The following is a 13,521-nucleotide window of genomic DNA, read 5'->3' on the forward strand; positions in this document are numbered from 1 at the left end:
ACCAGGCCTGCTTTACAAGAGCTCCTAAAAGAGGCACTACACATAGAAAGGATCAACCAGTACCAGCCATTCCAAAATCACACTGAATGCTAAAGAGCATCAACATAATGAAGAATCTACAACAACTAACAGGCAAAACAACCACTTAGCATCAAAATGGCAGTATCAAATTCACACATAACAATATTAACCCTAAATGTAAATGGACTAAATACACCAATCAAAAGACACAGACTGGCAAATTGGATAAAAATCCAAAACCCATCAGTGTGCTGTATACAGGAAACCCATCTCACATGCAAGGATACACAAAGGCTCAAAATAAAGGGATGGAGGAAGATTTACCAAGCAAACGGAAAGCAAAAAAAAGCAGGAGTTGCAATTCTCATCTCTGATAAAATAGACTTAAAAGCAACAAAGATCAAAAGAGACAAAGAAGGCCATTACATAATGGTAAAAGGATCGATACAACAAGAAAAGCTAACGATCCTAAACATATATGGACCCAATGCAGGAGCACCCAGATACATAAGACAAGTTCTTAACGACTTACAAAAGGACTTAGACTCCCACACAATAATAGTGGGAGACTTTAACACTCCACTGTCAATACTAGACAGATCAACCAGACAGAAAATCAACAAGGATACCCAGGGCTTGAACTCAGACCTGGAGCAAGCAAACCTGATAGACATTTACAGAACTCTCCACCCCAAATCCACAGAATACACATTCTTCTCAGCACCACATCACACCTACTCTAAAATTGACCACATAATTGGAAGTAAAGCACTGCTCAACAAATGCAAAACAACTGAAATCATAACAAACAGCGTCTCAGACCATAGTGCAATCAAGTTAGAACTCAGAATTCAGAAACCAACCCAGAACCGCACAGCTTCATGGAAACTGAACAACTGGCTCTTGAATGTTGACTGGGTAAACAATGAAATGAAGGCAGAAATAAAGAAGTTCTTCGAAACCAATGAGAATGAAGACACACGTGCCAGAACCTCTGGGACACATTTAAAGCAGTCTCTAGAGGAAAGTATATAGCAATAAGTGCCCATATGAGGAGAATGGAGAGATCCAAAATTGACACCCTATCGTCAAAATTGAAAGAGCTAGAGGAGCAAGATCAAAAAAAACTCAAAACCCAGCAGAAGACAAGAAATAACTAAGATCAGAGCTGAGCTGAAGGAGATTGAGACACGAAAAACCCTTCAAAAAATCAATAAATCCAAGAGCTTGTTTTTTGAAAAGATCAACAAAATAGACAGACCACTAGCCAGATTGATTAAAAAGAAAAGAGAGAACAACCAAATAGATGCAATAAAAAATGATAAAGGGGAAATCACCACAGATTCCACAGAAATTCAAACCATCATCAGAAAATATTACAAACAACTCCATGCGCATAAACTAGTAAACCTGGAAGAAATGGATAAATTCCTGGACTCCTGTGTCCTCCCAAGCCTAAACCAGGAGGAAGCTGAAACTATGAATAGACTAATAACAAGGTCTGAAGTTGAGGCAGCAATTAAGAGCCTACCACACAAAAAAAGCCCAGGTCCAGACGGGTTCACAGCCGAATTCTACCAGACGCACAAAGAGGAGCTGGTACCATTCCTTCTAAAACTATTTCAAACAATCCAAAAAGAGGGAATCCTTCCCAAATCATTTTATGAGACCAACATCATTCTGATACCAAAACCCGGCAGAGACCCAACGAGAAAAGAAAACTTCAGGCCAATATCCATGATGAACATAGATGCAAAAATCTTCAATAAAATATTGGCAAGCCGATTGCAACAGCAAATCAAAAAACTTATTCATCATGATCAAGTAGGATTCATCCCAGGGATGCAAGGCTGGTTCAACATACGCAAGTCTATCAACGTAATTCACCACATAAACAGAACCAAAAACAAAAACCACATGATTATCTCAATTGACGCAGAGAAGGCATTTGACAAAATTCAACAGCCCTTTATGCTAAAAACCCTCAATAAACTCGGTATCGATGGAACGTATCTCAAAGTAATAAAAGCTATTTATGACAAACCAACAGCCAATATCATACTGAATGGGCAAAAACTGGAAGCATTCCCTTTGAAATCTGGCACTAGACAAGGATGCCCTCTGTCACCACTCCTATTCAATATAGTACTGGAAGTTCTAGCCAGAGCAATCAGGCAAGAAAAAGAAATAAAGGGTATTCAAATAGGAAAGGTGGAAGCCAAATTGTCTCTATTTGCAGACGACATGATAGTATACCTAGAAGACCCCATTGCCTCAGCCCAAAAACTCCTGAAACTGATAAGCAACTTCAGCAAAGTCTCAGGATATAAAATCAATGTGCAAAAATCACAAGCATTCGTCTACACCAATAACAGACTTAAAGACAGCCAAATCAAGAACAAACTGCCATTCGCAATTGCTACAAAAAGAATAAAATACCTTGGAATACAACTCACAAGGAACGTAAGAGACCTCTTCAAGGAGAACTACAAACCACTGCTCAATGAAATCAGAGAGGACACAAACAGATGGAGAAACATTCCATGTTCATGGTTAGGAAGAATTAATATCGTGAAAATGGCTATACTGCCCAAAGTAATTTACAGAATCAACGCTATCCCCATCAAGCTACCATTGACTTTCTTCACAGAACTGGAAAAAACCACCATGAACTTCATATGGAACCAAAAGAGAGCCCGCATAGCCAAGTCAATTCTAAGCAAAAAGAACACAGCGGGGGGCATCACACTACCAGATTTCAAACTATACTACAAGGCTACAGTAATCAAAACAGCATGGTACTGGTACCGAAACAGAGATATAGACCAATGGAACAAAACAGAGGCACCGGAGGCAACACAACATACATACAACTATACAATCTTTGATAAACCTGACAAAAACAAGCAATGAGGAAAGGATTCCATGTTTAACAAATGGTGTTGGGAAAACTGGCTAGCCATGTGCAGAAAGCAGAAACTGGACCCCTTCCTGACACCGTACACTAAAATTAACTCCAGATGGATTCAAGACTTAAACATAAGACCTGGCACCATAAAAACCCTAGAAGGAAATCTAGGCAAAACTATCCAGGACATAGGAGTAGGCAAGGACTTCATGAACAAAACACCAAAAGCATTGGCAAGAAAAGACAAAATAGACAAATGGGACCTAATCAAACTCCACAGCTTCTGCACGGCAAAAGAAACAGTCACTAGAGTGGATCGGCAACCAACAGAATGGGAAAAAATTTTCGCAGTCTACCCATCTGACAAAGGGCTGATATCCAGAATTTACAAAGAACTCAAACAGATTTACAGGAAAAAAACAAACAAGCCCATTCAAAAGTGGGCAAAGGATATGAACAGATACTTTACAAAAGAAGACATATATGAGGCCAACAATCATATGAAAAAATGCTCATCGTCACTGGTCATCAGAGAGATGCAAATCAAAACCACATTGAGATACCATCTCACGCCAGTTAGAATGGCGATCATTAAAAAATCTGGAGACAACAGATGCTGGAGAGGATGTGGAGAAAAAGGAACACTTTTACACTGTTGGTGGGAGTGTAAATTAGTTCAACCATTGTGGAAGACAGTGTGGCGATTCCTCAAGGCCTTAGAAATAGAAATTACATTTGACCCAGCAATCCCATTACTGGGTATATATCCAAAAGACTATAAATTGTTCTACTATAAGGACACATGTACACGAATGTTCATTGCAGCACTGTTTACAATAGCAAAGACCTGGAATCAACCCAAATGCCCATTGATAATAGACTGGATTGGAAAAATGTGGCACATATACACCATGAAATATTATGGAGCAATCAGAAATGATGAGTGTGTGTCGTTTGTAGGGACATGGATGAATCTGGAGAACGTCATCCTCAGCAAACTGACACAAGAACAGAAAATGAAACACCGCATATTCTCACTCATAGGTGGGTGATGAAAAATGAGAACACATGGACACAGAAAGGGGAGTACTAAACACTGGGGTCTATTGGGGGGGAAAGGGGAGGGCCAGTGGGAGGGGGAGGTGGGGAGGGATAGCCTGGGGAGAAATGCCAAATGTGGGTGAAGGGGAGAAGAAAAGCAAAGCACACTGCCATGTGTGTACCTACGCAACTGTCTTGCATGCTCTGCTCATGTACCCCAAAACCTAAAATCCAATAAAAAATTAAAAAAAAAAAAAATAAGAGAGCTGAATGTACTGACATACTAATTCTTTGAAAAGAAACTTGAAGTTCACTATATCTAACAATAAGGTACTTAAGATTGTTTCGGGAGAACTGTAACTTAAAGGCACAGAACACAATCTCAAAGGACGCTCAACATTTTATATGGTTAGCAATAATTAAGGAATATACAAAGGTGACTAAGGAATAGATAAGGGGGAAAGAATCAGGAGAGTCATTCATATAAGCCACATGCTTAAATATAGAGAAGGAAGGAAAATACCTATCAAATGGAACAAAAAGATCAATTTAAGAGTTCACTTGATTTGACAGAAAAGAATGAGAATTATTCGTTGAATGTCTACTTTTCTATGCTTTGTGCTAAATGCTTTTTATCTGTCACTTTCTTTGTTGCTCAAAACAAAATCGGTCATATGGGTACTAAAGTCCCTATTTTACAGACAAGGAAATAGTAAATGACTTAGAAGATTAAACAATTGTAAGGTAAATTGTATAAGTAGAGGAGCTGTATCAGCCTACTTCTGAAACCCATACTTTTTCTACTGAATCTTTCAGACATGGGTGACAGTCAACAGAGTACAACAGTGTCATCTTGAGGTGAAAGTCTGACCCTGACTGAAGTTGAAGATGACAAGTAAATACAAACCACATACTGTCTCACAAGCTTTGTTGTGAAAAGGAAAGACAACACACCCTGGGGTTATTTTATACCACTGATACTCTGGGTGGGGGAGGGGGAGTTAAATGCAATTTGATAAATATTTGTTAAAACTAACATCTGTATTTCTGTGCTTGAAATAAAGTGACATAACATGCTTGAAATGAAATGGATATAAGGGGAGTTCAGTCTTTTTCGACATTGCCCTAGACAGAAAAGCCTGTGATATGCAAACAGACAAGTTCCTATTAATACCATTTAAAGCACATAACAAGTTTATCGTTTAAGATTTTTTAAAACATTATAAAACCACCAAAAGGTGAAGGGTGTACTTGCTTCAAGGTGTTTCTGATTTAAGATAGTAGATTGGCCCCACAAGTTTCTCTCTCCTCCTTCCCACTACAGTAAAATCAAAGAAATTAAAAAGGTATGAGAAAAATTATCTGTAAGACACATCATACTGGATGAATCTCAGAGGCATTACACTGAAGAAAAGAAGCCTGTTTCAAAGGTTACATATGTAATGATTCTATTTACAACTTTCCAGGAGATAAAATCATTGGGATAGAAAACAAATTGGGGGTTATGAGTGGGGAAAGGGTTAATGACTATAAAGGGGTAGTATAAGGAGTTTTTTGGGGAGTGATGGTACTTCTCTTTAACTCTGGTGTTAAAACTCAAAAAACTCTACTAAAATAAAAGTAAAATTTACCATATGATAATCTGAAAAACAATTTTAAAAGATATGAGCCCAAAATTTGAATAGAGAGGAGGCAGCAACAGACAAATGATTTCAACAAATTTCTGGAAAACTGAAGGCAGATGAAATATGACTGAGCTGAACAGAGAAAGCTGCAATCTAGAGGGATTACAAGGTGGATACCAGTGAGAAGCATTCTAACTGATTCCACAACCCCTGAGCAGCTCAGATTTGGAGGTAAAAGTTACAACAGAGAGTCTAGGCCTAAAAATGACTAGTTGAAATCATATACAACAGAATGGCATGATCCCCAAAGTCCTCTGCCCTACACCTCAAGCCATAAAAATGTGATCTCTCACTTCCATCACTTTCTCCCACAGGTAGAAGACCACAGAATTTTTATCTGGAGGAATAAATGGGAGAGAATTACATGGAAGAAATACAGAGAGGGACAGATAAAAGAAAATATGTGTGAAGTGGAAATCAGAAGATGAGATGGAGGACAAGGAAGTCCCCTTCCTTCTGCAGAAGACTAAAAAATTCTTCCCTAGAGAAAATGAATATCCCCAGAGAAAAGATCTCTAGCCAAAGGAAAAGACTGGCTCCCTACCACTGACTCCGTTAACACAGTGCTTCTCAAAATATGGTCTACTTGGCCGGGTGCGGTGGCTCACGCCTCTAATCCCAGCACTTTGGGAGGCCGCAGCCAATATGGAGAAATGCTGTCTCTATTAAAAGTGCAAAAATTGCCTGGGCATGGTGATGCACACCTGTAGCCCCAGCTACTTGGGAGGCTAAGGCAGGAGAATTGCTTGAACCTGGGAGGCGGAGGTTGCAGTGAGCATCAGACCACTGCACTACAGACTAGCAACAAAGCGAGACCCCATCTCAATAAAAAAAAAAAAGGTCTACTTATGGATGCTGACCTAAAACTATTTATTTTTCTAATTTTTTAAAAAGTCATGAATAGAGTAACACATAATTCACCGAATTGCAACTTTGCTAGTGAAGCGCATCATTTGTCAAGCACTGCCCACAAACACAGAGCTTTCAAATAGTGCTTTGGGATCTACTAATACGTTGCCAAGACTAGCCAGAATTAAGAGGAAATTCACCTATATATACAAGAGAAAAAATAAATTACAAATAGCAACAAAAAAACCATGGTATTAATAGAGCAGTAAACAAAAGTAGTAATATTCATATATATATATATATCCTCAGAAAAATATGGTATGTTTTCTATGAACTAAGGATATTTTGGAAACACAATAGAAATAAAAGGAGTTCTAGAAAGTAAAATATTTTTAGAAATATGCTACAGATTCAACATAAGATAATGTTGCAAGATCAAATTATGTAAATTTTTCTAGAAAGGAGATAATACCATCAAAACAACTGGAGAAAAAGAGAAGAAAATTAAGCACCAATCTAGAAGTTCAACATCTGACTAAGTTCAAATTTCTCAAAATTAATGTGGAAGCTAGACAAGAGCGGAGCAATGCCTTCAAGATGCTGAGAGAAGCTTATTTTTAACTTAAAATTGTATGTGTAGTCAAACTATCAATGAAATGTGAGGTTGGAAAAGGGTGTTTTAGACATTTAAGAACTCAGAAAATGTAACCTTCTTAGGAAACTCTAAGTGTTTTAGGAAGTGCTCTAGTAAACCAAGTAAACTAGGAAATGGGAAGTCCAACACAGGAGGATGACAAAGGGAGGTCATGGAATCATCACTGTATAATAGGCTGAGAGAGCAACCATGCAGACTGGCATAGAAGGACAACTGCAGCAGAGACATCTCTAGTAAAAACAGGGACACTATCTGACTGGGGTACAAAAACCCTTCAAACTAGTGATGGGAACATGACAGACCTGACAGAGAAGTTGGAAAATTTTTAAGGTACATTTGTAGAAAGCTATATAAATGTTTAAAATGAGGCAATTATTAATTCCAGGAAAATAAAATTATGCAAAAGAAAATCATGTTACTGTTGCCCAAGAGTATACAATATTGATAGTCATAATTAAATAATAGCTAATATTTATTAAATATGATGTAACTATATAATAGAAGGCAAAGTATGTATGTTAGAGAGCTAAATCATCATGTAATATTACCGAGAAGACAGTATTGTCTAAAATTGTTAAATCAAACAACAGAATAGCATACTCTTTAGCTACACTAAGATAAATAACAGAAGAAACAACTTCTGGAGTCAAAGTGATTGCCCTGAGAGGTAAGGAAAGTTCAGGCAGGGACTACTATTTTTCATCATAAAGCCTTTAGGACTTACTATTTTATTTTTTAAAACTGTGTACACATTACTTTAATAAATGTTATAGATATATTAAAGGAAATAAGGCCACCATGGTCTGATTTGTTTTTAGACAAGGTATTTATTGTGAAGTTCCAAATGACATTAGCAGAATTGTGACTTTTATGTTTACTGAATGGTGCATGGGATAAAAAGGGGTTCTAAAACACTTTACTAGATCATCCAAACTCTACAACAGACATTTACGCATCAAAATTCTTGTAAAAGGATCACTTCCTTACTCCCTCCACCCTCCCCTCAAAATACCCAGGTTCACAAAGAACAAAACTTTACAGCTTAACCAACAAAAAAAGTGTCATACAATAATTCTAAGGCAATGTTTCTATGAAGACAAGAGGTAGCAGGCTGAACCACATTCGCTGACCCTGTCTCTCAGCTGCTCCTCCTTACTTGTCGGGTTTTTCCTGTGTACCCCACTTCATTATTTTCATCATCCTTACCTCTCTGTTTACTGGACATTCCCCTTGATCTAATACCAAACTTAGCCAGTGTAACTATAGCTCAGATGACAATCTGACCAATTCCTGGTAAGAACAGATGGTTAATATTATCACAGTAATTAATACAAATATGAATTGATTTAGCAATGAATTACATTTTCTCCCATCCAGGCATGAAGAAGTTAAAACCTGGACTTACTGACCCTGTGTTAAAATTCAGTGTTAAACATAAGCAACAACACTGGGGCACTGTTACTTTATCAAGACACCTGAACGTAGCAAAATTAATTTTATTCATTTTTATTAACATAGGACACACTAACAGAATGTTATCATTTAATAAAACAAAGTTACAAAGAAACTCACTAGCCAATAAACAAATGATATGCACTTGACTCTTCTCTTGATTTTCAATTTTCTATTAATTAGTACACCGCTATTTTTATCAATTTATCCTTAAAATGCCTTATGATTTCAATGAAATTTCTTAGCTTTTACTTAATGAATAATTTCTTCAAATGGGAATCTTTTCACAATTCAAAATAGTTCCTGAAAATTAATGCATCCTTCAATGTCTTCTACTTAAGCAGGGTACATTTAAAACACATGATTCTTTGAAAGCTGACTATGACATTTAACCATAAAGCCTATATGAAAAAGAAATGTCATCCCTCCCTCCATGTTTCACAGAGACCATACAGCAGAAAACAGGAGGAACTTAGGCTATCAATGTATTCGTAAAACAGATAAAACTCAAAATGTATTTTAAGATTCCATCTTCTCCATAGATGAGAAAGTGCTGAAAGGGCTTTTCAACCTTTCTTTTGCGACATCCTCTGTCCCTCAATTAGAAAAGAACTGCAGGATGGTAGTCCTCCTTAAACAGCACAGACTCAATCTGGAAAGATTGGCAGAAACTCATCTCCCCCAACAATGTATCCCAGAAAATAAACTGCCAAGTGCAAGAGGGACAATTTTCAGAATAAATAACATTCCAAAGGACTGACAAAACAAAGACTATTTTTAGACAAAGAGCACACCATATACTCCGAAATTTCAGGATAACCATACATCAAGTACTTTGTGCAAGTAATATTTTTACCAGTTAAAAGTCATTATCAAATACACATTCTTTTAACTGAATTTCATATGTTATATAAAACTTGACAAGTGTGGCACATTTCCACTATTAACCCTAACATGGTTTTTTGTTTTTTTAAAAAGCATATATTAATCTAAAGTATACATTACCCAGATCTTTTGATTTAAAATATAACTGAAGGAAAATATAAACTCTGAATAAACAGGCATTCTTCTACACAAACATGAGTTATTTCAGTAAAAAAAAAAAAAAAGCAATTTCAAGGTAATTAAGCCACCTCTGATTAATACATTTTCATGCATGTGGAAAAATTGTTTTTAACTGGAACTTTAAGTTCCATAACAAAAAGTTACAGCATTTATTCAATAAGGAATATTAAAATAATTCCAGTTAGTAAAAAGTAAAATAACTTCAACCACATATATATATTATAATTTATCATGTACATACTCCAAAATCCCCATAATTTAATTAGGAAATTTATAGAACATCTTTTTAAAGTATATCTTAGGAAAACCAACCAAAACAATTGGTGCCTTAACTAAAGAGAATGTGCGTACACATTGCTATTTGACCTATGTGCAAAAGTGGAATGAATTACACACGAAATTAAGGTTTCTGCTTTCAAAAATTTCTGGAATATTAGTACTTAAGTTAAAACACTTACCTGCAAAATAAAAAAACAGCCTGAGGTATTTCCAAAGCTGAAGTAATTTTCTGAATGTTAAATACCACAAGAATGCAAACAGTCTCCATTAAGCATTTACATGTGGTTTACAATTGAGGCAGAAGATGAAGGTCTGCCAAGCAGTTTTCCCAACTCAGCTGTACTCTTTCTTCCCTTAAAAAGTATAAGCTTCAAGGGAAATAGTTACATATAAAAACATTCCAAGTCAGTTGGGGTTCCTAACTGCAACATTTAACCAAACTAAAGAAGAATTTTTAAATTCTCCTATGCAGGACCTACCCAACCACTGAAGATATGAGCATTAATTCCTACGCTAGACAAAGTAAGCATGTCCTTTGAAATCAAAGCTAAGCTTGACAAAGAACTGTATGTACTGAATAAATTGGATACATGAACCATCTCAACAAAGTTGGTACTTTAAGCATTTACACACATGAAAATGATGAAGTGTTTTATTTAGATACAGTCTTTCTTCATCTTTCTCTGAATCCTGAAAGATTAGCAAATCATTATACTCATGTAATCCCTTTCTCCACAAAATACATACACATATACATCATCATATGTCAATATAATATCACCAACACAGCATAAACATTTAAGCAGTAGACACAAGCCACATGAAAGAGGCTCTATGCATCATGTGACTTGTCCCAATAAAAAGCAAACATTAGAATGCCATTTCAGCAGTTACAGTGTTGCTATGATCAATATAGCTAATTTTTTTTATACCCGTCATATATTTTCAGAAGTCATCCATAGGGAAGAAGCAAAGGACAAAGACTGTTTGTTTGTTTTTTAAAGTTATGTGCCAACTTCAAAATGACATAATAACCAGACATCAGCATTCAAAAGATAGGTTGAATAGAATTGGCCTTGATGCACATGCAGATAATTTACTTTCATGATATAAAACTAAATGGTAATGTCAGCTGTATTACTACTGTTTCTATATTTATGATTAATTACTAGCAGTACAACTCCCAGAAGGAAGGAGATGGATCCAACAGCGATGTAAGCAATCCCCAAAAATGGATTTTTTCCTCCCATCCATGAAATAGTGCTCAAGATCATCCGTTTGCGTCCATCAAAATAATGTACAGGGTAATCTGAAGAGGGTATAGGAAGATTTTTCCATCTCTGGTTATTTGATGTTTAAAATACAATTTTAAAAGCTGCCATTTAATTGTTAGTAATTCATTTGTGTAATTCTAGGATATACAGGTACCTTACTCCTATGTTCTAAATCACAAATAAAAATTGTATTATTATCTTGAAAGACTGATTTGGCAAATTAAATGTTAGTGGTAAAAGTCAAAATATTTTACCAAACCAAACAAACTTAAAGGTCATGCAGTTTCTAGGCGCTTTTGCTCTCATTACATGGGAGGTGCAAAAGACCTCAAAGGAATGCAATGTGAAAAAAATACTTCAATAAACAATGAAGCCCACACAAGAAGAGGAGACTGACAGACCAGGGGAAGATGGAAAATCAAGGACTAGAAGTCTCTGTGAGCTCAAAGAGCACATGAAGCAAGAGTGCAGTTATGAGACTATGAAAAGGCTCTGGCCAAAAGGTCAAAGAGCATGATAACAAAGTTTTAACTTGCTGATTTCGAGCAATGGCAAAACTCACGCTGTGACACGGCTGACAGCCAAAACAGTGGAAGTCAAGGGTGGGTTGTTAAGGAGATTTAGGAAATAGGGCACCTGTGTACTAGATGAATTATCTACATGGACCAGTTCTAGGATTTTACAAGAGATAAGGTAGCAAAGAAGACAGAAGGAGACTTTTGCAAGCCTCCATGCAAAAAGTTTACAACTTTTTCAAAAGCATCTTTTGAGTCCAGGGTTAGGCCCTATCTCTTTCTCTAGTTTCTTCAACTTTCCATCCCCGAAGATGGGTCCCCCTATGGGTCCCTAACTCCAAATGACAGGTTCAGTTCTAACTTCTTGGTTTTTTTTGTTTTTGTTTTTGTTTTTGAGACGGAGTTTCGCTCTCATTACCCAGGCTGGAGTGCAATGGCGCAATCTCGGCTCACCGCTACCTCCGCCTCCTGGGTTCAGGAAATTCTCCTGCCTCAGCCTCCCGAGTAGCTGGGATTACAGGCGCGCGCCACAACGCCCAGCTAATTTTTTTTTTTTTTTTTTTTTTTTTGTATTTTTAGTAGAGATGGGGTTTCACCATGTTGACCAGGATGATCTCGATCTCTTGACCTCGTGATCCACCCGCCTCAGCCTCCCAAAGTGCTGGGATTACAGGCTTGAGCCACCGCGCCCGGCCGAAATAGTGTAGCGGTTATCGGTTCTAACTTCTTAAATCAACCCTAAACTAAGGCAGGAATGATTTGAAGAGCTCTAGCTAACCCAACATTCTGTGGGATACAGTATCAAATTAGCCGTGTTAGGCTCTCTCTCAGTATCCCAACCTGAAAGAAACAGGCTTCTGCCTTCATGCTAGCATATAATTACCACTTTATACCTCATTTTGATAATTAACCCTTGGTGTTTTACAGGTCCAAATTCCTGTGTTACCAAGTCCTCTCAATCTGCGATATACCAGGCATTCCTTTAAATAGTTCTTTCAAAGTTGAGACCCTGCTGCAGACTTCCTGTATGGAAATCATCTGTCAACTAAGAATTCCTCAGTGCTCCACAGACTTCCCTTCATTGTGCTCTAGGCTACAGGTTGCTAAATTTGCCCTTACTCTCTAGAGATCTTCTGGGTGCTAATTTTAACAGAGCTGCTCTCTAGTTTGACTGCCTCCTCAGCATAATGTACTTTCTACCAGCACTTGAACTGGGTCCATCTGTCCAAAATTGCTCCAATGTGGATTTAGTTTCAAAATTTGGGTCACTTTCAGCTGCAATAGCAGGCCATATTTACCTGTGTATTCAGGTGCAACATCAAGAGACTAGAATCCAAAAAAACCTTATCTTGAAATTGTGTCTATTAATTTAACCATTTACTAATCCATTTAAAAATCAGAATGCATTTGGATTATGACTCATTTGGATTATGAAAATTAAAAATGCAAAGATCAGCAAACATTTAAGATTCTAATACTGGAAAATCTCTTCACTAACAGTGTATGTAAAATATAGGCTCTAGATTAAAAGATGCAAAGACTGTTTTGAATAAAATTAATTACTGAGTATTTTCCTCCTAAAAAAGACTGCATCTATGCAGATATGAGTTGGTGTAACTGAGTGAACTAGCTTAGACACTGCCTTTGTTGGTAGCTGAGAGCAAAACTATGGCCTTTGGAGTCAACAGCCTGGTTATGAACCCCAGCTCTTATTATCATTACCTGTGTAATGTCAGGTAAGTTACCTAAGTGCTCAATGTTCCTATACTCTGGTCTA

The 13,521-nt window shown here is 36.9% G+C and overlaps 1 protein-coding gene across 1 annotated transcript in view; it reads right to left on the minus strand.

Moving 5' to 3' along the window:
- Window positions 1-7,966: 7,966 nt before the first annotated feature.
- The window catches only part of TMEM30A (transmembrane protein 30A), a 35,782-nt gene continuing 30,227 nt past the window's right edge, over window positions 7,967-13,521 (minus strand). Inside the window, exon 7 of the mRNA XM_002746737.7 lies at window positions 7,967-11,264. Coding sequence (XP_002746783.2) covers window positions 11,071-11,264 — 194 coding nt within the window. The 3' untranslated portion in view covers window positions 7,967-11,070. The remainder of the gene's footprint in view (window positions 11,265-13,521) is intronic.

The sequence above is a fragment of the Callithrix jacchus genome, chromosome 4 (genome assembly GCF_049354715.1).
Source record: "Callithrix jacchus isolate 240 chromosome 4, calJac240_pri, whole genome shotgun sequence".
In the NCBI taxonomy this organism is placed as follows: Eukaryota; Metazoa; Chordata; class Mammalia; order Primates; family Cebidae; genus Callithrix; species Callithrix jacchus.